The 20,985-nt window shown below is 55.4% G+C and overlaps 1 protein-coding gene across 1 annotated transcript in view; it reads right to left on the bottom strand.

Annotated features, from left to right (window-relative positions):
• Window positions 1-621: 621 nt before the first annotated feature.
• LOC134154589 (adenylate cyclase type 10-like) overlaps window positions 622-20,985 on the bottom strand; it is a 47,616-nt gene continuing 27,252 nt past the window's right edge. Inside the window, exons 26-45 of the mRNA XM_062601264.1 lie at window positions 20,668-20,754; window positions 19,956-20,239; window positions 19,218-19,354; window positions 17,372-17,497; window positions 16,156-16,410; window positions 15,095-15,439; window positions 14,559-14,610; window positions 13,346-13,568; window positions 12,826-12,933; window positions 12,278-12,456; window positions 11,578-11,734; window positions 10,889-11,093; window positions 10,714-10,810; window positions 10,369-10,484; window positions 9,344-9,461; window positions 8,219-8,414; window positions 7,522-7,710; window positions 6,884-6,987; window positions 1,505-1,586; window positions 622-645 (exon numbers count right to left, since the gene is read on the bottom strand). Of these exons, the coding sequence (XP_062457248.1) occupies window positions 622-645; window positions 1,505-1,586; window positions 6,884-6,987; window positions 7,522-7,710; window positions 8,219-8,414; window positions 9,344-9,461; window positions 10,369-10,484; window positions 10,714-10,810; window positions 10,889-11,093; window positions 11,578-11,734; window positions 12,278-12,456; window positions 12,826-12,933; window positions 13,346-13,568; window positions 14,559-14,610; window positions 15,095-15,439; window positions 16,156-16,410; window positions 17,372-17,497; window positions 19,218-19,354; window positions 19,956-20,239; window positions 20,668-20,754 (3,084 nt within the window). The remainder of the gene's footprint in view (window positions 646-1,504; window positions 1,587-6,883; window positions 6,988-7,521; window positions 7,711-8,218; window positions 8,415-9,343; window positions 9,462-10,368; window positions 10,485-10,713; window positions 10,811-10,888; window positions 11,094-11,577; window positions 11,735-12,277; window positions 12,457-12,825; window positions 12,934-13,345; window positions 13,569-14,558; window positions 14,611-15,094; window positions 15,440-16,155; window positions 16,411-17,371; window positions 17,498-19,217; window positions 19,355-19,955; window positions 20,240-20,667; window positions 20,755-20,985) is intronic.

The following is a 20,985-nucleotide window of genomic DNA, read 5'->3' as shown; positions in this document are numbered from 1 at the left end:
CACACAGAGGGGACCCAGGCGTCCGGGGCTCCCACGCTGAACTCCCCCCAACCCCACTCCCCTGGATGAGTGAGGGGCCCAGGCGTCTGAGGTGCCCAGGAGTCCAGGCAACGCAAGAAGTCCAGGACAACCCAGTTCTCCAAGGGACTCAGGCGTCCGGGAGGGTCCCAGGCATCCGGGCATGCCGCCCCGCCCCTCCCCTGCACTCGTACAGAGGACCCAGGTGTCTGTGGCCAGCAGCGCCACACCCTTCCCCCCCTCCCCACACCTCCTCGGACGCTGGGCCCCCCGCTAGGCTTCCAATAATTACTTTACTTTAACATCTTTAATTACAGACAGTAAAATGGGGGCCAGGCCAGGGGGGCAGCTCCTGAGCCAGTGCCCCCTAGATGGTCCCTCCTGCCCCTCACTCCAATTGGTGGGGCGCCCCCACTGCCCCAGTGCCCCCCAGCAGTTGGGGAGGGAATAAATATAATCCAGCATATTAAAAGCCACCGGGGGAGGGGAGACACCCGAGGGGGGGGGCTGTCACCCTCCGGGAGTGTTGTGACCTCGAGGGGGTGTTGTCATCTCGGGGGGGGTGTCACATCATGCCCAGCTGCAGCAGGGTTTTGGCGTACATCATGGGTTGATGTTGGGGTGAAGCTGTGGGGGAGAGCGGCATTTGCACAGAGCGGGGGTAAATACTGCCCCCCTCCCACGGCAAACAACCATCCCTGGGGCAAATAAACACCCAGATCTCGCTGTCCTAGGGGAAGGGGGAGAAATAGGCTGCTGCCCCCCACCCCGAGTGCTGCAGGTTTGGGGGGGCCTTCTGGAGGGTTGGGGGGCTACAAAGGGGGTTTTATGGGCCCTCATGGGGGTGGTTGGGACCCTGGGGTAGGGGGGAGTTGGGTGATCCTGGGGGGGCTCCAGGGGTTTGGAGGGGGGCTCCTGGGAGGGTTTGGGGTCCCAGGGGGCTTGGTGTGGCCCGGGGAGATCTGGAAGGTCTCGGGCAGGTGGGGTCCCAAAGGGGGATCAGGTGGGCCAGGGGGTTGACAGCACCTGCGGGGGATTGGAGTTCCTGGGTGCAGGGGGTGGTGAGGTTGGGGGATCCAAGGGGGGTTTGGGGAATCCCAGTGGGGGTTTGGGGGACTCCTGGGTTCCAGGGGGGTTTGGGATCTCCTGGACTGGGGGGGGGGGAAATCCCAGGGGAAGCTGAGGGGCCCTGGGGGATGGGGAATCCCAGGGGTAGTTGAGGGGCACTGGGGGGGATCAGTGGGGGAGACTTAGGGAGTTCCCAGGTGGTTTTAGGGGCCATGGGTGCATTTGGGGGCTCAGGGGAGCATTGGGGGATCCCAGGGTGGTTTTATGGGTCCCTTGGGGGTCTGGGGGTCCCGGGGGAGGTTTTGTGGGGCCTCTTTGGGAGGCAGGGTAATTTGCAGGAGCCCCAGGGTGTTTTAGGGGTGTCCCTGGGGCAGTTTGGGGTCGCCAGGGGGCAATTTGAGGTAGGTCCCAGTCTCACCACTGCCGTGAACTGGGGGAACTGGGGCCGCAGGTTGCTGCCACGCAGGTGGATGTAGCAGCCCTTTTTGCCCATTTGGTTGCTGCGGGGACACGTCAGGGAACGTGGGGATTCGCCGGGGGATACTGGGTGATGTGGGGACACGAGGGAGGTATGGGGACACCCGGGGCCAGCGCTCAGGGACACCTGGGGACATGGAGGACTTGTGCACGGAGACAGCTGGCGTGTCTTCTGCAGGTGGCCCTGCAGCCACATGGGGACACCGAGGCTCGGGGACACCCACGGACAGGGCGGAGGGGACTCCCAGGCACTCATGATGTGGCCCGCACCTGGCACAGGGACACTTAGGGACAGGGCTGAAGGGACCCTGAGGCACAGGGACACCAGAGACCAACACTTGCAGGCACTGGGGACCATGGCAAGGAGACATTGGCACATGGAGGACATTGAGGACAAGGGGTGACACTGACACCAAAGCTCGGGGACACTGCAGACAACAGGGGATGAGCATGGGGCAACAGAGACACCCCAGGGAGGACACTGAGCCTTGGGGATGAGCACAGTATGACACCAACACCCAGGGGTCTTTCCATTGAGTCACTACTGCCTATCCAGCCTTTCTCTCTCCATTCTGTACAAAGCTGCTACCATCTGTACATAGCTCCACATCCAGGTTCTGCAAAGGTTCATCCTTTAAATCAGGCCGGCTAGAATATACTTGCTCTATAGTGGCCAAACAGTCATGTTGTACCTCTTTTTGCTCTTCACCAGGTAGCAGAGTAAAGGATTTAAGGTCAATACCACCTTTAAGGTAATATCTCGTTCCAATAACACAGTATGATATTTTACCAGTCTGCTCGGGGAAATCCAATGATGCCCCTTTTGATTTAAAATTGCTGATATAGCATGTGCTACAAAAACAGTTAAGGGCTGTCCCAGAGTCAATTTGCGGGCCTCTTATATTAATAAGATGGTGGCTGCTACAGCCTGGAGGCAGGCCGGCCATCCTTTACTTATTTCGCCTAATTGTTTAGAAAAATATGCCACCGGTCTTTTCCAGCTCTCAGGCATTTGGGTCATTACTCCTGAGGCCACCTGCTGCTGCTCATGCACATACAATTGAAAGGGTTTAGCCATATCTGGGAGTCCCAGTGCTGGAGCTTCCATCAATTTCTTTTTTATTTCATCGAAACTAGCACGGCATTCTGGGGTCCACTCTAACCATTCTCCTGGACCCTTTAGGGCTGCATATAAAGGTTTAGTTATCAGCCCAAAACTAGGGATCCATATACGGCAAAATCCTGCCATTCCCAAGAATCCCCTCAGCTGTCTTTTTGTGCGGGGTACTGCAATTTGGCATATAGCCTCTTTTCTTTCCGCTCCTAGTGTACATTGTCCTTTTGATATTTTAGACCCAAAGGGGGTCTAGGGAGGCCTCCTCCTGGCCTCCCTCCCCTTCCACCTCTTCCTCCTCTGTTACCTCTTCTGCTTCCCCTGCCCCTGCCTTGGAATTCATTCCTCTGGACAGCTGCCAGGAGAGAAGCCTGTAGTTTCATTCCATTTTGTGTTTCTCTTGTTCTCTTTTCATCTCGATTATTCTATACCTTATGTGCTATTTCTATCAGCTGTGAAATAGACATTCCCCCAGCTCCATCCACCTTCTGTAGCTTCTTTCTAATATCCTGAGCTGACTGGCCAATGAAGAGCATATCAAACAGCCTTTGATTCGCTTCCTCATTTGGATCCAGGTCTGTCCATGTTCTGGCTGTTTCGCATAATCTTTCATAAAAGGCCGAGGGATTTTCTTCAGGCCCTTGCGTTACTTCATACAATTTTGACACATTCTTTGGTCTCGGAACCCCGTACCGAACCCCATATAAAATTAGCTGTTGATACTGCCTCAAGAGCTCCCTACCCCCGCTCCTATTTGGATCCCACTCGGGATCCTTTCTGGTGGGTAAATAGACCTCACGATCCCCCTTTCTGTCCCTTCTCTCACCCTCTTCTTTTGCCTTAGCAATTACCAGCCTCTTTTCCTCTCCTGTCAGGAAAGTATTCAACAGCGCCTGCACATCTCCCCAGTTAGGATTATGAGTTATCACAATAGTCTCCAAAAGTTGATGCAGCTTCTCAGGATTTTCCCTATATGATCCAATAGACTGCTTCCAGTTTAGTAAATCCGAGGTTGTAAAAGGAACATGTACAAATACTGGCAGCCCTCCTGGTCCCACTGCTTGTCTCAAAGGAGCCTGTATAACAGGTTGTTTCCATCTCCTAGTTTGGCCAGAAACAGGGCTGGATTCTTCACTTTCTAGCGGGGGGGCGATGCTTCAGCTGAGGTGGAATCGTTTCCACAAGAGGTGGCCACTGTCAGTACTTGTACATCCTCCTGCTCCTCTCCATTCAGAATTTGTCTGTTAGAACAATACCCGCTCTCTTCCTTCTTTCCTACTGCAACCATTACAGATTCCTCTCCACTTACAAGTTCACATTCCCTTTGAATTTCTGGGTCCTTATATAGTGACATAAAAGCCTCCACATAGGGTATTTCATCCCACTTCCCCTTCCGGCAACAAAACAGCAGTAACTGTAATATAGTGTTATGGTTCAAGGTCCCATTTTTTGGCCATTGCTCATCACATTCCAGCTTATACATTGGTCACCATTGATTACAACATCTTTTCATTCTTTTTTTTGTCATCCGATCGCCTCCAAAAATATCCCAGTGTTACAAAATACACCCCAATGGCTACAGGGAGGAATCCTGGATTGGCTTGATCCCATGTCAATTACCTAGAAATACCAACCTTATTTTTTCCCGTACCTTTATGCACACTCAGCTCTGACCCCTCTGGTCAATTTAAGGCAACCCTTGCCAAGCATCTACGGGTGACATAATCCAACATAATCTTCCACGGAAGTAAGTAAATTTTATACTCACCAATCCAAAGACTGACACACACACCCCTTTCACCCTGGCACAAATCTCTCTGGTTGGTGTTGCACCTTTGAGTCTCTTGTCGTCCCGACTTTGGAGGGAGGTGGGAGGACTCTCCGATCAACAGGTCGGTGCGCGCGGGAGCTCGATCTGATCCAGTCCGCTGTCGGGAACGGCAAGATGATCTGGGCAAGGCCTTCTGGCAAGTCCCACCTGGGTCACCAAACTATTGTCCCAAAATCTGGGTTCTGTTACCCGGTGTGCAAGCAACCAATAGACACACAGGGTCGAGATATTTGTTTATTTCATTTCTGCACAGAGATGGGTGCTAGGTGGTAAATCCACAAAGCTAGCACACCTTCTCCCCCTCTCAGTCTTGATTTATACACACTTTTCAGCTAGTATTTTATACAAATCTTTATATTGGTTACAGTTTCATTACATCAGGTAACTGCTCTGCGCTTGTGCTTTCACATTCTTGTTAATTAGCATAGGAAGCGAAGAAGAGGCGGTAACATCATTATCATGTCATTTCCATCTCATTCTTCATTTAGGGGTGTGAAGTTTAATATGTTAATAAGCCTTAATGAACCTAAGGTCACTTCTGGGTTATTCTGCTGTTTTTGTCTTACCTGCCCTTCACATTCTTCAAAGCGCTGTGGTTTCATCAAGGTTATTTAGCCGGAGCTGGTTATCCTTTGCAGTACTGTTTTTCTCTCCCCCTTGTCCTTGAGCCTTGTTAACTATTTGCAAGGTTTTTCTCACAGTATTTCTCTAACACCACCTGCTGCTCCTGCAAATTCACTCCAAGGTCAACAGCACAGACACAAAGGACTTTGGCCCCTTCTCTGCTGGAGCCCCCCTGCCCCCTCTCACAACTGCTTGATTTTGCCTGTCTTCACAGCATTTCCTGATTCTCTCTGCAGTGGACACGGAGGATTTCTTCTGCTACTCAAGACCTGTGGCAACAGTCTGGGAGCTGATGAGTCAGCAGGTGTCACCGCTTGCACGCAAGAGTGGACCTCCTGGATAGCACAGCCCCGATCCCAGCAGCATGCGCTGGTGCCTCCCACCAGTGGGCAACCTCTGGGGCGCCTACGGCTTGAGGCACCACACTGCAGGGCTGTGACGGAATGGAGTGATGAGAGATGAGATGGCACTGCAGAAACTCTCACTGCTGGTGGAACAGTGGGGAACTGAGTGATCGAAAGGAAGCCAAGGCAGTTGTAGGCAAGACTGAATCCTGACTGGATCAACAGATGATTGGGCTTGCAATTGGTTTAAGCTGTGACTTCTGGGGAGAACAACAGTGCGAACTATGAAAGATTAATGCCACCCTCCAAGGTGTGGACCCTGCTCTGGGCAGTGGGACTTCCCCCAAGATTCCACCCAGTGAGAAGTGGATGCCCGCACTGTGATTCCCCCGTGACCGATGGGGCATCTTAATTCAGCCAGCTGGGAACAGGAAATTTGTCCTTTGGCTTCTAATGGGTCTGCAATCATGTATGTGGGATGCTTCACTTATATTTCTTTATTAATCATGGACTACTGCGGCAGCAAGGTACTCCCCAATTAAGGGAGGGCCCTGTGGCAGCTTACAGGGAGTTTATACAGGATGCCTTTATCCAGAGAATGTTACTTTTTTAAAAAAATAACAACACCTACTATTTCATTAGTCAGGGACAGGAGTACATAATACTCTTACCAACTTCCCTGCTTTGGTGGCTGTAAACTATGTCTTTATTTTAAAATGTTCTCTCTGCCTAGGACCTAACATCTGTGTCTTCTTAAGAAACACCTGCTGCAGGACATGAGTTCCAACAAGGACATGCATTTTGCTCTACTAACTCATCACAAAGGTATAACCCTAGACATCCCCGTGTGCATAAAACCTGCAGAGAGAACAGAAGTTGCATTGTGCCTACAGCCCCAATCCCGTGGGGCTGCAGCAAGGAGAAACTCCAACAGGAGAACCAAACTGGCAAAGAGCTGGGCAGAGACGGGCCTGAAATGGCCCGATGCATTACCTCTACCCAGGAGAACGGATACTACTTGGGAACTACTATAGAACTACAGGAATTAACCAACCCCCCAGAGCTTTACCTTCTCTGGAGCGCTTTGTGCCTTATTTATCATATTCCTCACTTGATGGAAGCCTAAATGCTAAGCTCTTCAGAATGCTCAGACTGTTTTGTTTTTTGGTTTTTGTTTTGAGTATTGGCCTTAGTAATTGTGTAGGTGTTGGTTCAGTTTGACTCAGGCTGTGCAAACATTGTTGTGGGAAAGGAGAGAACGAGGCAGAATACAAGCAGGGGGCCGAAGAATGATGCTGAATATATTAAAGGAAGAAGGAAAGGAAGAATTGCCTGGACTAGCAGTGTCAGAATTTAATTCCTGGAGAAGAATCCTCCCTTTGAAGTGCTGGCAGCTTCAGCAGGTACCTGGAGCTACAGACCTCTGGCTTTGCTTGGTTCAGGTGGGGAAAATGTGGGGCTGTCTTCAGCCACAAATCTCCCAGGGGGCCTTTTCCAGTGAACCAGCACTCCTAAAGGAAGGGGGGAAAAAAGGCACAGTGAGAGCTGAGAAGAGCACGTGACCTCCAGAGCCATGACTTCTGCCTGGGAAGGCAACTAAGGCCTCTCTCAGCAGCTTGTTCCACCCATCAGCCAATGAGCCATGCTGCCAAAACCTCTCAGTGAGCAGGAGAGGCAAGGCCAATTCAGATTCAGCACACGTTGACCCTGGCCTCCCAGAGCTGCCTTAAGGAGCAGGGAAAGATTCCACTTCACCACCACTCTGCCAAGCAGAGATGCTGCAAAGGAGCAGCTGCAGGGCATACTGCTTCCTCACGTACCAGTCCAGCCCCGCTTGGCAGAGAGGGATCACAGCTGTCTATCTTCCTCTTGAGCAGGGCTAAGAGCACCTACCAGCTCTCACAGGACTTTGAGCACATGCCCCTGAAGCTCTTGGGTTGCTCTGTCTGGGGCTGCCTGCCACAGTACAGTGCGGCCCACCTTCTGCTACAGCAGGCTCAACTTCTGCCCAGGAAGCAACTCAAAGGCACAGGTGAGCAACTTACAGTGCTCATCTCCAGCCAAGTCTTCTCCAGCAGGTTGCCATGGTCTTCACAGGCTTGGAGGCCCTGGTTGAGGCACAGCAGGCTCTGCTCTTCATTCCCCAGCATCAGGAAAATGTAGGCTTTCAGGTGGTAGACTCTGGGGTAGAAGACGGGGCTTGTGGAGCACCGAGAGAAAACCTCTTCGGCGAGCTGCCGAGAAAACAACAGAGAGGTACATCAGGACAAGTCAGAGAGCCCAGCGATGGCTTGGCACAGAGAAGGGCGCCAAATCCCCAAAGAGGAAAACCAGCCACAAAGAAAGGAGGAGTGCACAGCTAGCAAGGCTGAGGTACCACACAGATCTCTCCTGAGCCCTAACACCTCCTATGGAGCAGGCATTTCAGCCGGGCTCACTAGCTCATGGCTGAGCAAGGCTCTTCTCCTCTCCTGTTTGGGCCAAACAGTCCCACACGGGAATTCTCACGCGCCCAGGAAGACTGCCTTCACCTGACTGCCTTCTCGTCCCCCTCCTGCTGACACCTCTGTTACAGGAGTCTTTAGCCATGTTGCTCCCTAAGCCGCTACCCTCTGGCACTACCCTGACTCCATCCTGTCGTGGCTGCTTCTACCTGCACAGGTCAACCCACTGCTGCTAGCAACACAGCTTTCCCCAGAGGGCCCTTGCAGCATGCCCCTCCCCTTCCTCCGCATCCCTCACCCTTAGAGCCCTGCGGCAGCTCTCACGGGCCCTCCACGAGCCGTGCTCCATGTCCTTTTTCAGCACCAGGCTATGGCACTCCAGGAGCCGGCTGCACGCTTGGCTGGCCACAAGGCAGGCGCCAGTGCTCTTCAGCAGCCTCTTGGCCTTTTCAAAGGGCTTCTGGAAGTTGTCCCACTGCCCAAGCCTTGCAAACCTACATTGTCCAGAGGAAAACAGGAAACACATACAAACACACACTCAGGCACATTTTGTAGAGATGAGCAAGTAATCAAAAGGTCTCCTAGGCCATAGGCTCCAGCCCCAACCTGGCTTCCAGAGGCAATGCATCCTCTAGGACAAGGAAGCTACTGGGGGAGTGATGGTGGGCTGAACCGCAGCGTGTTGTAGCTGCTCCTGATAAGCATCACTGAGAGCACTGCATTGTAATCAGGCAGCAGTAGCTCAATTCCTTCTCTCCCGCGTGAACTTGGTGTTCTCGTCTCCCTGCTACATCACAGCTGAGAAGGAATCTACTGCTGTCCCTCCCGACAGGGTCCTCTCCGCTCCCCTTCCCTCCAGTTTGCTTGACCTGCTTATAAACGTGTGCGCATGCGTGTCTGTGAGCCAGCGGCACTCAGCACTCCCCCACAGTGATGAGCGAGACCACAGGGAAACTGCAAGGACTGGAACCCAGTCCCTTGCAGGCACCGAGGAGACACAAGCCATGCTAGGCAGGAGACTGGGACAATGGCTGTCTTCTCCCACAAACACAGCATTGCTCCAGGCCCTCATGCCCTCCCCGAGCCAAGCTCTTGCACTTAGGCACCATTCAGCCTGCATCGCTTTCCTGCGCTGAGAGAGAGCCACACCAGTCCGTCCCCAACATTCAAGGGGAAAAGGAAGGCTGTGGCTGAATGCCGCCAAGGCATCCTTCCCTGGCAGGGCTCCACAGCAGCACAACCTGGGGCTCCTTGCCACCTTGCTCATCCTGTGTGGCCCCCTGGCCCCTTTCACCACCGTGCTCCAGAAGCAGCTGCCTTGGTGGACATGGGATGGGGGCATGTGATGAACGCAGAGCTCCCCCTTTCCCGGCCACAGCCACTGCCTGGGCCTCTCCCCGCTCAAAGCAAGTCTCCAACTTACCAAAGAGCCAGGGACGAATACAGTCCAAGCAGGATGCTGCTCTGCGCCTGGAGAAGGCAGTTGGCTTCGTTCTGCTCCACGAACCTCCTGCACTCTTCAAAGGACTTATACTGCCACCCTGCAATACAAATGTCTCTCAGAGAAGCAGCGAAGCAGCACCTCCCTCCCTGGCCTCACTGTGCCTCAGGCATTCAGAGTAGCAGAAAGCTCCAGCACAGGCAACAAAGTTCTTGGCAGGCAAAGCACTCACAGAGCAACAAACCTCACAGGAAGCAGGCAAGGGCTGCACTTCTACCCTAGCTCCTCAGGGCTGTTCAAGTGCACGGAACTGCCCTTGAACGCAAGGGCAGAGAGCATCAGGAAGGAAACAAGAGAACTCCCAACTCCCCTGACACCACGTCTTGCCCTTGAGAAATCTGCAGCTTTCTAGCACTGCACAAAGGCACGCTGCCACTGAGCAGCAAGGACAGCGACCCCAGAGCACAGGCTCTTAGGAGCCTCCTGCTCAGGCACATGCCAGCACTGCTAGCCCTGCTTCCTGGGGAGCCAGAGCACAGTGAGGCGGAGAAGAGCTTTCAGAAGGGGCAATCTCAAAACACAGCTAGGAAAGAGCATAACTAAAAGCACTGTCAAATTACTCTTGGCTCCCATGTTAGAAACGCAAAAGGGAAAAAAAATAACGAGGATGCAGGCGAAGAGAGAAACGCGCACAGCGGAAAGCTCTGTGGAGGAAATATAAGGATTGCTGGAGGCTCTGGGGTCATTGTTCCACCAGGAGAAAAACTGCTTTGGCCAGCACAACTGTTTCCGTGTTTCCAGAGGACAGGGAGACCTGGCAGAACTCTTGTATTGTCTACTCTAGTCTCTGGAAGTCTTGTACTGACGGTGCACTTCTGCTTGTGCTGGGAGGGCTCTGCCTGTTTACACCTTGCACAAAGCCCCCAGCTCTGGCCCACAGGTCCAGGGGGGCAGCCTTGCCTGCCCAGCAAACAGGTTCTCGGGGGCCCTCCTCACTGAGCACTTACCAGCATCAAGCAAGAGGTCTAAGCAGCAGCAGAAGAAGCATGCCTGCCCAACGATCTCATCTGCTCCAGACACCTGTTTCTCTAGCCTGCGCAGCACTGCCTCACATTCCGGGTACCTGGGGAGGAACACAACGAGCCTCCAGGGAGCCTCTCCACGGGCTGGGAGCCCAGGCAGCACCTCCAGACACTTCCCACTCCCCTTCCCAGCACCTCTCTCTCCCTCGTTTTCCCTTCTTTGCTCTTCCTCCCAACTCCGTCCCACTTCCTCCAGCAGGCTTGTTCTCACCCAAAGGTCCCTGACCCCTGACACTGCGCAACCCCAACTCTCTCCAGCACCGGGATTACCTCATCTGCAGAAAGAGTGCCGTGAAGAGGGTCCTGAGAACCACGTAGCCCAGGTCAGGCTTCTGCAGCTCCATGCAGAGCCTCTCAGCACGATAGCCTGGGAAGAGGACAAGCAGACTTGCACCGGCTCTCTCGGCAGAGATGCCTTCTTGCAGGCGGCGGGGGCAGTACCTACCTACGTCGACGGACAGAGGCAGATTTCCCAGGCTGAGGGTCAGATGGGACAGGGCCTGGGCAAAGCTGGCCATGTTTAATACCCCTCCTCCAAAGAGCTGCACCTCAGCGCTAAGCTGCATGGCCGCCCGCCCGTATTGCAGCCACTCTTCCCGGCAGCCCAGGTTCTGGCAGCACAGCGCATATTCCAGGTAGGACAAGAGGACCTAGAAGGGTCCAAACACGACAATGCACACGACTGTCTCTCTAGGGCAATTCCCTGGCCTGGAGGGGACAGGCCACAACCCAGCTGCCAGCTTCTCTCTTCTCTTCCACTCTCACAGCGCGCACCCATACGACCAACTCTTCTTCCTACTGCCACTGCTAACTGCAGCCGTGCCAAGACAGGGGCCCCCGGCCTTGCACACCAGCATTATCAAGAGCCACGAGGAAACTACAGAATACACACAGTGGTGCTGCCTTACAGCCAGAACCACCTCCATGCTCACAATTAGGACACAAATCCAACGCGAGGGACTACCAAAAGCAGCAGCAACCCACAGCCTCTGGAAGTTCATCCGGAAAAGGGCAGGCACACGTCCATCTTTGGGCTCTTCTTGCCGGGGGCAGGCCCTGCTGGTACTCTTGCCAGGCCAGGGAAAAGGAGCCGTGTCAGGGATGGGTCTGCTGCTGCAGAGAGAAGGCACTCACGTGACTGGCATCCTCGGACTCCTCGGCCGTGTTCACCTTCATGAGTGCTGCCAGGCGGGAGAGCCTCCGACTGCCGGAGGCGCTCTCCAGGCTGAAGAGCTGCCGCAGTAAGGACAGGCAGTGGCTTTGCCGGAACAGCCAGGGGAGCCTCTGCCTCCTGCCACACAAGGGAAACTGCTGGGCCACAGCCACTAGGCGCACTGTGCCAAGTCCCACGGGATGGGGGAAGCAGGGGGATGGAGGAGACGGCTGCACCTCCTTGCAGAAGGGCAGCTGACGCAGGCACGGCCGCAGCGATACAAGCGGCAGAACCAAGGAGTACCACCCAGGAAACGTGACTGCTAAAGATGGTGTCTTGGCACTACAGCCTAGGCAGGCCAAGCAAAGCTGGCCACCGGGAGGAAAAGGGGCCTTGCACGGGAGGCCTGCGCCTGGCTACAGCCTCTGAGCTTCCTCCCTCTCACAGCTCATCTCCGCTTACGCCAACAGGCCCACCTCCTGCTCCTGCCAGCACACTCCCTTCCCCTCTCCACACTCTGCTCCCCACTAACACCACCTGCTCTCACCAACACCGTCTCCCATGCCAACACCCCAGTAGCTGCCCAATACAACCCACAGCTGTTCCACCCATTAGCCTCCTGCTCCCTCAGCAGCTTTCCCTCTGCCTAGAGGAGCCTTTGCTTTCCCTTCTGCTTCTTACCCTGCCTCCTGAGGAACGGAGGAGTCTCTGTTCTTCTTGTGAGAGGCATGCTCTGACTTTTCCAGCACAAGCTGCAAGGCGGCGCCAGTGGAGGTCGTGGGGAATTTCCTCTTCAGAAGGCTCAATGCCTTCCTGATCATTGTCTTCGCCAGCTCCGTTTGTCCCATATGGTAGCAGACCTGCACAGCAAAAGGGCTTTCAAGGCAGTCCCGTTTGGCACAAAAGCTCACCCCCAGTCCGTCAAGCAGCCCCAGGCACAGCTGGGAATCCTGAGCCTCCCAGCTACTGGGAACGCTAAGAACAAGGATACTGGGAAGGCTCCCAAAGGGCTCCGATTCAGCACATAACCAATTGCATGTCTCTGGTGGAATCAAGGCCAGGACCTCAGCTGGTTTGGGCCAGGGGGCAAAGGGGCCCCAGGAAAGCAGGCTGAGAGCAGTTGTAGTGAGGTGGGCCAGAGAGAGCCTGTCCCACCCCACCCTACCCCACAGGAAAGCATTCAACTCCACCCACCGGGGGAGCCCACCAAAACCACCCTGTCACCTTACCTCTCCTTTGAGGCTCAGCAAAGTGGCTTCTTCAAAGCAAGCAAGCGCGTTTCCCTTCTTAGCCACCAAGGTCCTCAGCACTTCTGCTTTCTTCAGGTTCCGGAAGGCCTTTGAACAAGCACACAGAGAGCAGCTGAGCATCGCTGCCAAGCCTGTCCCCAGCCCCAGCACTCCCAGGTGCCTCCAGCATCTTGCTGAGGAGGCCTGCACCCACCCCTGGTGATGCCCACCCAAGCATAGTCACGCTGCCTCTCACACCACGCGCACAAACACTCCTTTGCACCACCTCCTGGGAGGTGCACCTTGCACCAAGGGGCTGCTTCACGGCCCTGTCTCTCTTGCCACAGGAGAGGCAAACAGGAGGCAAACGCTGGGTCTCCCTCCCACCAATTCATCCCCAAGTCCCACAAAGGCAAGCCCCCCAGGCAGGCCCTATTGCAGTGGGGAAATGTGCTTGCTCAGGGCAAGGCACTTGAGAGGACTCCACGGGCAGTGGGCTCTGGCAAGCACGGCAACTCACCAGGTAGTTGTCGGAGACGTGCAAGTAGGCAGCCGCACCCTCCAGTAGATAATAAAAGGCTCTGGCGTCATTGCCCACTGCCATGTAGTGCTGAGCCAAGGGCACAAGCACCAAGTCCACAATGGCCTTGCAGCTGCAGGAACACTCCACACCCTGCGTCCACTGGGTCTTGCTGGGCACCTTGGGCATCCATTCGGTCTTAGCCAGAAACTGCTTTGCCGCTCTGGAGACAAGATCACGGAGAAAGAAGACACCAAAGCACACACCAGCGTCACCAACACCGCTCCTTCAGCCTACGTTAAAGACACGTTCTAGCACAGCACGAGGCCACACGCACGAAGGCACCGCACGGGAGCCGTGGGTTGCACAGCCTTCCCAGGCGTGCTGAGGGAGCTCGCTCAGTCCTTCTTTCTACCCCACACAACAGTGACCTGCACCCAGAGTTCCCTGGGCCCTCACAGCTTACAACTGACACCACTGACTCCGGAGCGGGCTGCAGCCCCCCATCATTGCTATGACTTCCCCCATGCTCCTTCCTCCCTTCCGCTCTCGCCTTCTCTCCTCCCTCAAGACCTTTGGCTCTCCCCGCACGGCAAGCAAAGCCAGGACAACTCACTCACACAGCACACTTTGGCAAGATTTGTTCCCTGACACTGTGGGCACATTGACCAGTAAATGCTGGGCACTCTGAGGAGCCCTGGGGCCCCAGAGCACAGGCACAGTGGACTCAGGCAGGGCAGAACCGGCACGAGAAGCAACAGCTCCCCTTTTCAGCAATGGCAAGCCATTCCGTTGGCCATAGCTGTAACAAAGCAGCAGGAGCAGCGATCCTGTTGGTGCCTTTGCTGCCCCGGCTCTGGAGGAACACTGCTCTTTTAGGCAGGCAGGGAGACCAGCTGGCATTTCTGTCCCCTTCCACAAGCCACCCTGCCTCCAGGGGCTGCTTTGCCCCTGCACAGCTTGCAACACTGCTCTCTAACAGCTAGAAAGCCAGGGCTGCTCCACTCCAAATCACCATCAGCACTGGGATCCCACTGGCTTCCCCAAAGATATGCATCCCCATGGCCATCTCAACCCAGCTGCCTCTCACAGGCCTGCTCTTGCCAATGCTAGACTCACAACGGGCAGTTCAAGCTGGCAACTCCGCTTATCTCCTCTGCACACCCTCACCCCACTGCCCCCAAAAATCATCTTCAAAACCTTGGCTCCTCACCGAAAAATCTCCTCCAAGAAGCTCTTCTCTTTCGATACACCACTTGAAGCATCTGCAAAGAAAGCATGGCATTAAACACCTCCTCACTGCACATGCCATAGAGCTGCTTCTTGCCATTCTGTAGCACCAAGGGAGGAAGAGCAGAGCCAAAGGCACTGGCGGCAGCTCCCTCTCCAGCTCCTTCCCTGACATCTGCCTTCCATGTGGGGCTCGACTCCAGACTTAACCCAGCTTCACCAAGTGTACTAGACACACCAGTTAATACACCTCAGCCTGCTGAGCCATGCGTGCACCTCTGCCAGGAGATGGGCTGCCCTCCCGTAATTCTGGGAAAATGCAGGTGGACACGCAAGGGGAGAAAGGTGCTACGCTGTGGACACATCATCGCTCTCATTGTGGAGCTGTGCTCAGTGGAGAAATGAACTAGTCCTACAACAGTATCCGCCTTGCACTGGAAGCATCCCCACGCTTGCGTGAAACAAGTGTGCTGTAGGAGTGGGCAGGTCCCAGGCTCCAGAGCAGGGCACACAGCATACCCGTAGAGGCGGGGAGCTCGTCCGACTTCATCTCCTCGCTGGTCGCCAGGGAGGCCTCCCAGTTGCGCCAGGAGCAGTCGCTGCCATGCTCTTCTCCGCTCTCGGCCTCCTGCGTGCTGCCGAGGGCCAAGCGGTGGAAGGCAACGAAGTCGCCTCCCCCGCAGCACTGGCACTTGTGCGCGTGCCTCTCCAGGAAGGCCGCACACTTGTGGTGCAGGGCCACCCTCTGTCCCTTCGGCCACAGCTCGTACGCAGCCTCCTGCAGCAGCGGGGCGCAAAAGGCCAGCACGCCAGACTCCAGCCTCGCCCTCTGCTTGCTCTCCTCCACGGATGACTTCTGGGCATCTGAAAGGCAACGGGGCTTCCCATCAGCCAGAGCTGGGGCCAGAGCTGGGGCCAGAGCTCACGCATGCCATAGCTGCACCATGAAAGACAGGCCTTGGCGTAGGCCCTTGGCAGGAAACCAGCGCTCCTGCACTCAGAGCCTCCGGGCCAGACAGCAAAAGGGCCCACCTTGCCTTCCTCACACTAGCACGGCCAGCGCAACAGGCTGCTGGCCTGCTCTCCCTGCCAACAGGCTGTGCAGCTGCGCTCAGGCGGCAGCTGGGGATGCTGCCAGCAGCAGAAGCAAGACACAGCCAGCTCTTTCTGCCCACTCTGCAAGACACTCCCAGCCTCCTACGCTCCCCCGGCGCTAGGGGACAATAAAGATCAATGCACACTAAATCCCTCATCTGCACACAGCGGGAGGCTGGGTCAGCAGGTCTGGGCTTTCGTACTCCCTCTCGTACGTGGGCTATGAGCCGTGCTTGCAGGCAGGGCAGCAGAGGGACTCGCAGCACCTCACTGCAATATTGCCCTCCAGCACAAAGCACAAAGCACAGGCTCCTCGGAAATGGACTTGTCAGAGCTTTTAACAACCCATCCCTAACTCCCCGGGGTGCCATGAGCATTACACACCTCCTCCGGGCAGGGGGCATTCTCTGGGGAGCCCCACCAGGGACACAGACAGTGGCAGCAGCAGCCTGCAGTGCTCCCAGGCTCCCCTTACCACCTCTTACCGCTCTCCTCCTCCAGAGAGGCGCCTGACCCCTCGGTGGGAACACTGCTCTCTTCTGCCCCCTTGGCAGCATTCAGCCACTTGAGGATGTTGCATCTCACCAGGGCATTCAGCACCTTGTTCAGCTTGGCCCTGCTCCACCCGGGAAGGATGTGGAACAGCAGCTCCGTGCTGAACAGCGGCCCTAGGATGGCTGCACACTTCAGAACCATCTGCTCCGAGGGCTTCATGCTGTCCAGCTCAGCCAGCGCAATCCCTGCCAAAAGCAAGCCACACGTCTCTCCCTTGCCCACTCCCCACCATCACAGCCTGCATTAGCTGCAACACTTGAGTGGGTAGATTCTTCCCTAGGGACCCAGCCCCTTGGACAACTGCAACCCAGGGCACGTGTCTTCAAGATGCCTCTGCTCCTGCTTGACCCCCAGGAAGCAAGGATGCGGGAAAGCAGAGATGCTCAGACGAACGCTCCCCCACCACGGATGAGCAGGGCAGCATCCAGCACATGCATATGTCTGGGGATGCAGCTTGCCAGCTCTGCGCTCTATTTATGTCCACAGGGCACACAGACAGAGAGCTTTTCCTGCACCGCTGAGGCCAGCTCAGAGCTCCCCACAACCCCGCATTTCCCTTGGTCACACAAGACTTTCCCCTTCTTGGACAAAGCAGCTCCTTCAAGAAGAACACTTAGACACGGGGGACATTTCTGTCACCCGCATTCGGCCAGGGCTCGGCTCGAGGGCAGCCATGCTCATTCACAGCTTCCCATCCAGCACCCCCTAGAAATGGGGCGATTTCTGGGCCAGCCCAGAAAACAACAGGCAGAGAGATTTGCAAGACGGATTTGGTTGGGCTTCAGTGCCTTGAGGCCCCCACAAGCAGAAGAAATTACAAACAGAACAATGAGGTGCAAAGCCTAGTTCAAAGCTCAATCGGAGCCATGACAAATATCCCCTGGAAATGCATTTTCTCTTGCTGAGAACAGTCTGCTCCCAATACCTTCCTTTCTCCGCCCCCTGCCCACCCCATCCCACTCAGAGCAGACAACATGCATGTTTCTCTGCGGACAATCCCATGGCACCAAAGCAACCTGCCCAGCTTAGTCCCAGAGGGGAGAGGCTCAACTCTGCAGCACACCGAGGTCCACACTCTCCAGCTCATGCCCTGGCATAGGCACCCAGCACTGCTGCCAGCTGCCGCAGCGCGGCTCAGCCCCTCACCTTTCAACGTAGGGGGAAGTACAGTGTTCTGCAGGGTCACATCCGGCCTCATGGTGCACACCCTGCGGTCCTTCCCCGCGCTGGAGCTCCGTGCTGCTGCAGTGGTTGAAGCCTCCATCACAGAAGCTGAGCGGCACAAGGGAGCAGGGGAAAGCGATTAGCAAAGGGAGACAATTCATGTCATGACTTCCTGCTTGCAAACACTCCAAAATCCACCTCAGCGGGAACAAGGCCTGCCTCAGGTGGGCTGATGCACTTGGCCTGCACCAAACATGTTCGCTAAGACGAGCAAAGCACTTCCCTTGCATACCTTTGTTTCATAGCCCTTCCCTAACATTAGCAGTTGCCAGGCAGTTTCCCCAAACACTCCCAAATCAAAGGCTCCAGACCTCCTGACTGGGGAGGCAACGCCTCAAGGCAGAAGGCAGCAGTGTTGCCGTCATCCCAGAGGCAGGCACCTTGCCAGTGCAAATGCAAAATCGGGGGTCACTCAGGGCTGCTGCCAGAGCCATGGCAAGCTGGTTGGCATTCATCCCTAGGTCGTGTTACCACTGCCGCCTTCACTTAGTAGCACCTTTGGGGGCTTTCACACTTTGGCATTCAAGTTCCCAAGGCCTGTGCCTCGCCTCTGCTGGGTTTGATGTCACACTTCTTTGCAAGTGACCTTCTTTGCCTTTTGCCCAGGGAAATACATGCACATTCCAATGCCTCTTAAATAACACGCCTACATCAGCTAGAGAGCAGAGTTCTCCAGGGCATCCCAAGAATTTGGGCGGCGACTCAAAGGGCCAGAGAAGGGATTTTCCACAGGTCAGACAGCAGCACCTCCAACGTCCCCATGAAAATCCACCCGCGTGGGGCATGCTAGAGGCAGAAGCAGCATGCCCCGCTTTGTGCCTAACCGGGGTATTGTGTTTAATCTCTCGCTCTCTTTAGCCAGAGCATGCCCAAAGCCAGCCTGCGGTCAGGCTGCTCTGCGCCTGCCTGCCCTCGCCCTGCACACTGAGCTTCGTAAGCAGCTGTGCTCAGGGACAGAAATTGCTCTTTCCCACCCCTTCAGGCAGGCTTCAAACTACGCTTTGGCCTATCAGGCAGAGGAGAAGGACGGCAGGGGCTCACAAAAGCCACAGTCCTCAGACCACCTGCTGATGAAGAAGTTTCTTCTAACCAACAAACACGGTGTCCGGCAGGAACATAAAGTGCACCAATGCCATATACCCATATAGAGAAGAGCCTGACCCCAGCAGGAGCTCTCCTTGAAGCAGCAGACCAGGCATTGTGGACTCCAGGCATCCATTTGCCTTCCCTTGCCCTCAAGTGTTTTCGCTAACACACTCAACTCTTCAGGCCCTCTGTCTGGTCCTCTAAATGCCTCCCACCCAACATCCCTCAGCTCCCTCCAACCTCAACCCTTCAGCATTCACCCCTAGCAGGCCTTACAGCACCTGGCACCATGTGTCACTGACGGACTCAATCCAGCCCTGTGGCTGTGCACAAGGAACATTCCAGCCACAGGACTCACCACACTGGCCCAGAAGAAGCACCTGTGTTCCTATGAGTTCACGACAAGACCAGCACTCATCTGAGTGCAGGCAGCAGCTCTGCTCCTCCTTTGAAATTGGCTGCCATGGCACCCTTACTTGTCCTCTCAAAGACACCAGAACTCCCCTGCCTCGGCTTGGGCTGTCCCAGCAGCAAGGCCTGTACAAACCCACACCTGATCCACACCATGCTCTGTATGGCTGCAAGAGCTGACAGTGCCAAGTTCACAGGGGAAGCCTCAGGCAAGAATGCGCTGGGGAAAATGCACCACAGCAACTAGGCAGTTGGCCACAAAGGTGCTTACTGAAGAGGCTCTCCCACTTGTCCTCTCGTTTCTCATCCTTCCCCAGTGGGTGGAACAAGAGCATGTTGTGGCCAAGAAGGTAGTGCAGCAGTTCCTCACAGTAATAGGGGATGCCGTAGCTTCTTTGCGTCAGCAACCTGCAAAGGAGCACATCCAGCACTCACTGACACAGGCAAAGGCAGGCGCACACGCACACGTTTCAGGTGGGTGCTGAGCCACTCAGGCAGAGCACAGAAACCAACGTCTTCACCACAGCTCCACCTCACTTCTGAAAGGGCCACGACTCCCACGGGCTTTGGGGCCTGAGTCACCCGGAAGATACAGCCTTTGCTGGAATCCTCGGGAAAAGCAGTGCAGATAGAGCCCCAAGCAAGCCTTGTCTTTCGTGTGCCCAACAGCCTCGATGCTCTCCGGCACCGGTGAGAACCTTTGCCCCCGTGAATCACCCCTCAAAGCCTCACCACGCAGACTAATGCCTTTGCCACCCCTGAGACATGCCAGCGTGCAGGACCACTTCCTTCCTGCCTTCCAGTGCAACACAGAAGGCTGGACACCTCCTGTGCTCTGTGCCTAGGCAGCTGCCCACTTGCAGCTCACAACTGCCAGGATGTCCCACTGGCTAGAGGCACTGGCCCTCCTAGAAGCTCTGCACTGCCTTTTCTAGGGCTTCACTCCCTTTGGCTCTCTGCACAGCTTCAAGCCCTCAGCAAGAGCTCACAGGCCCTGCCTGTGACTTACGTCTCTAGATCCTGGGGCAGGCTGACAACTCCAAGCTCCTGGCAGGCTTTCTGCACTACAGCGGAAGGCTTCAGCTCTCCCAGACGAACACAGCTGGTTTTCGGCAACTTCAGGATGTCTACGGCAGCTTGGCAAAGCCTCTGTATTCTGCAGTGACTGGCAGTGAAGCTCATCAACATGAAGATCGAGACATCCCTGAGCACGCTCCACATCAGACTCCAGGAGGGAGAGTCGATGCAGTGGGCATTGTCGATGACAAATACAACGCCATCTTCTTCAACAGTCTGAAACAAACAGCTTGCTCTGCGGGGATTCTGATGGGTTCTCAAGTAGCTTCCATAGCATCAACTTTGGCCTCTTTCTCTCCCTCTCCAGACAGAGAGGGTGAGAGAGAGACGGAGAGAACGCTCTGAAGCCTCTTTCCTCTCCCCAGCTACTTAGGCATCCAGAATCTTACTGACTTGTACTTTCTCTGAGACTTTAAGGCCTCTTGTGCAAAGTAGGACAGAAGAACCTTGTTGCTCCTCCCGAGCACGTGCCCACCAACTTTATGGGAGGAAAGGTATCGGGGGTATGGGCAGGGGTGCTTGGGCTCTGAAGGGTAAGGACTCAGGTACATCGTCCTCCCGCCAGCTCCCACCACTCTCCTCCTGAAGCCTCCGCCTGTGGCATTGGTGTCTTCTTCTGACCCACGAGGGAGAGGAGAGCTCACCTTCTGGAGCACTTTCTTCAAAACCAACTCCAGCTCCATTTGCCTTTGAGTGCCACTCATCTGGGAAACTGCCGTCGAGAGGGGAAACTGCCCAGAAAAGCACAGTCATAGAGAAACAGCCTTCCAGGGCTTGCAGCACACCTACCCACCACACAACACCAACCCAGCAAAATGCCTCTCCTGGCCTCACCATCAGCCCTCTCCCCAACACAGCTGCAAGGAGACAACGCAGTGCAGATACCCCCGGGAGCTGAGAACAGAAGCCCTCTGCTTGTTTGCTTGTGATGGCAGCCCCGGGAGGCAGCAGACCACTCACAC

This window comes from Rhea pennata, unplaced genomic scaffold (genome assembly GCF_028389875.1).
Source record: "Rhea pennata isolate bPtePen1 unplaced genomic scaffold, bPtePen1.pri scaffold_32, whole genome shotgun sequence".
In the NCBI taxonomy this organism is placed as follows: domain Eukaryota; kingdom Metazoa; phylum Chordata; class Aves; order Rheiformes; family Rheidae; genus Rhea; species Rhea pennata.
This window is presented reverse-complemented; position numbering and strand designations above follow the sequence as displayed.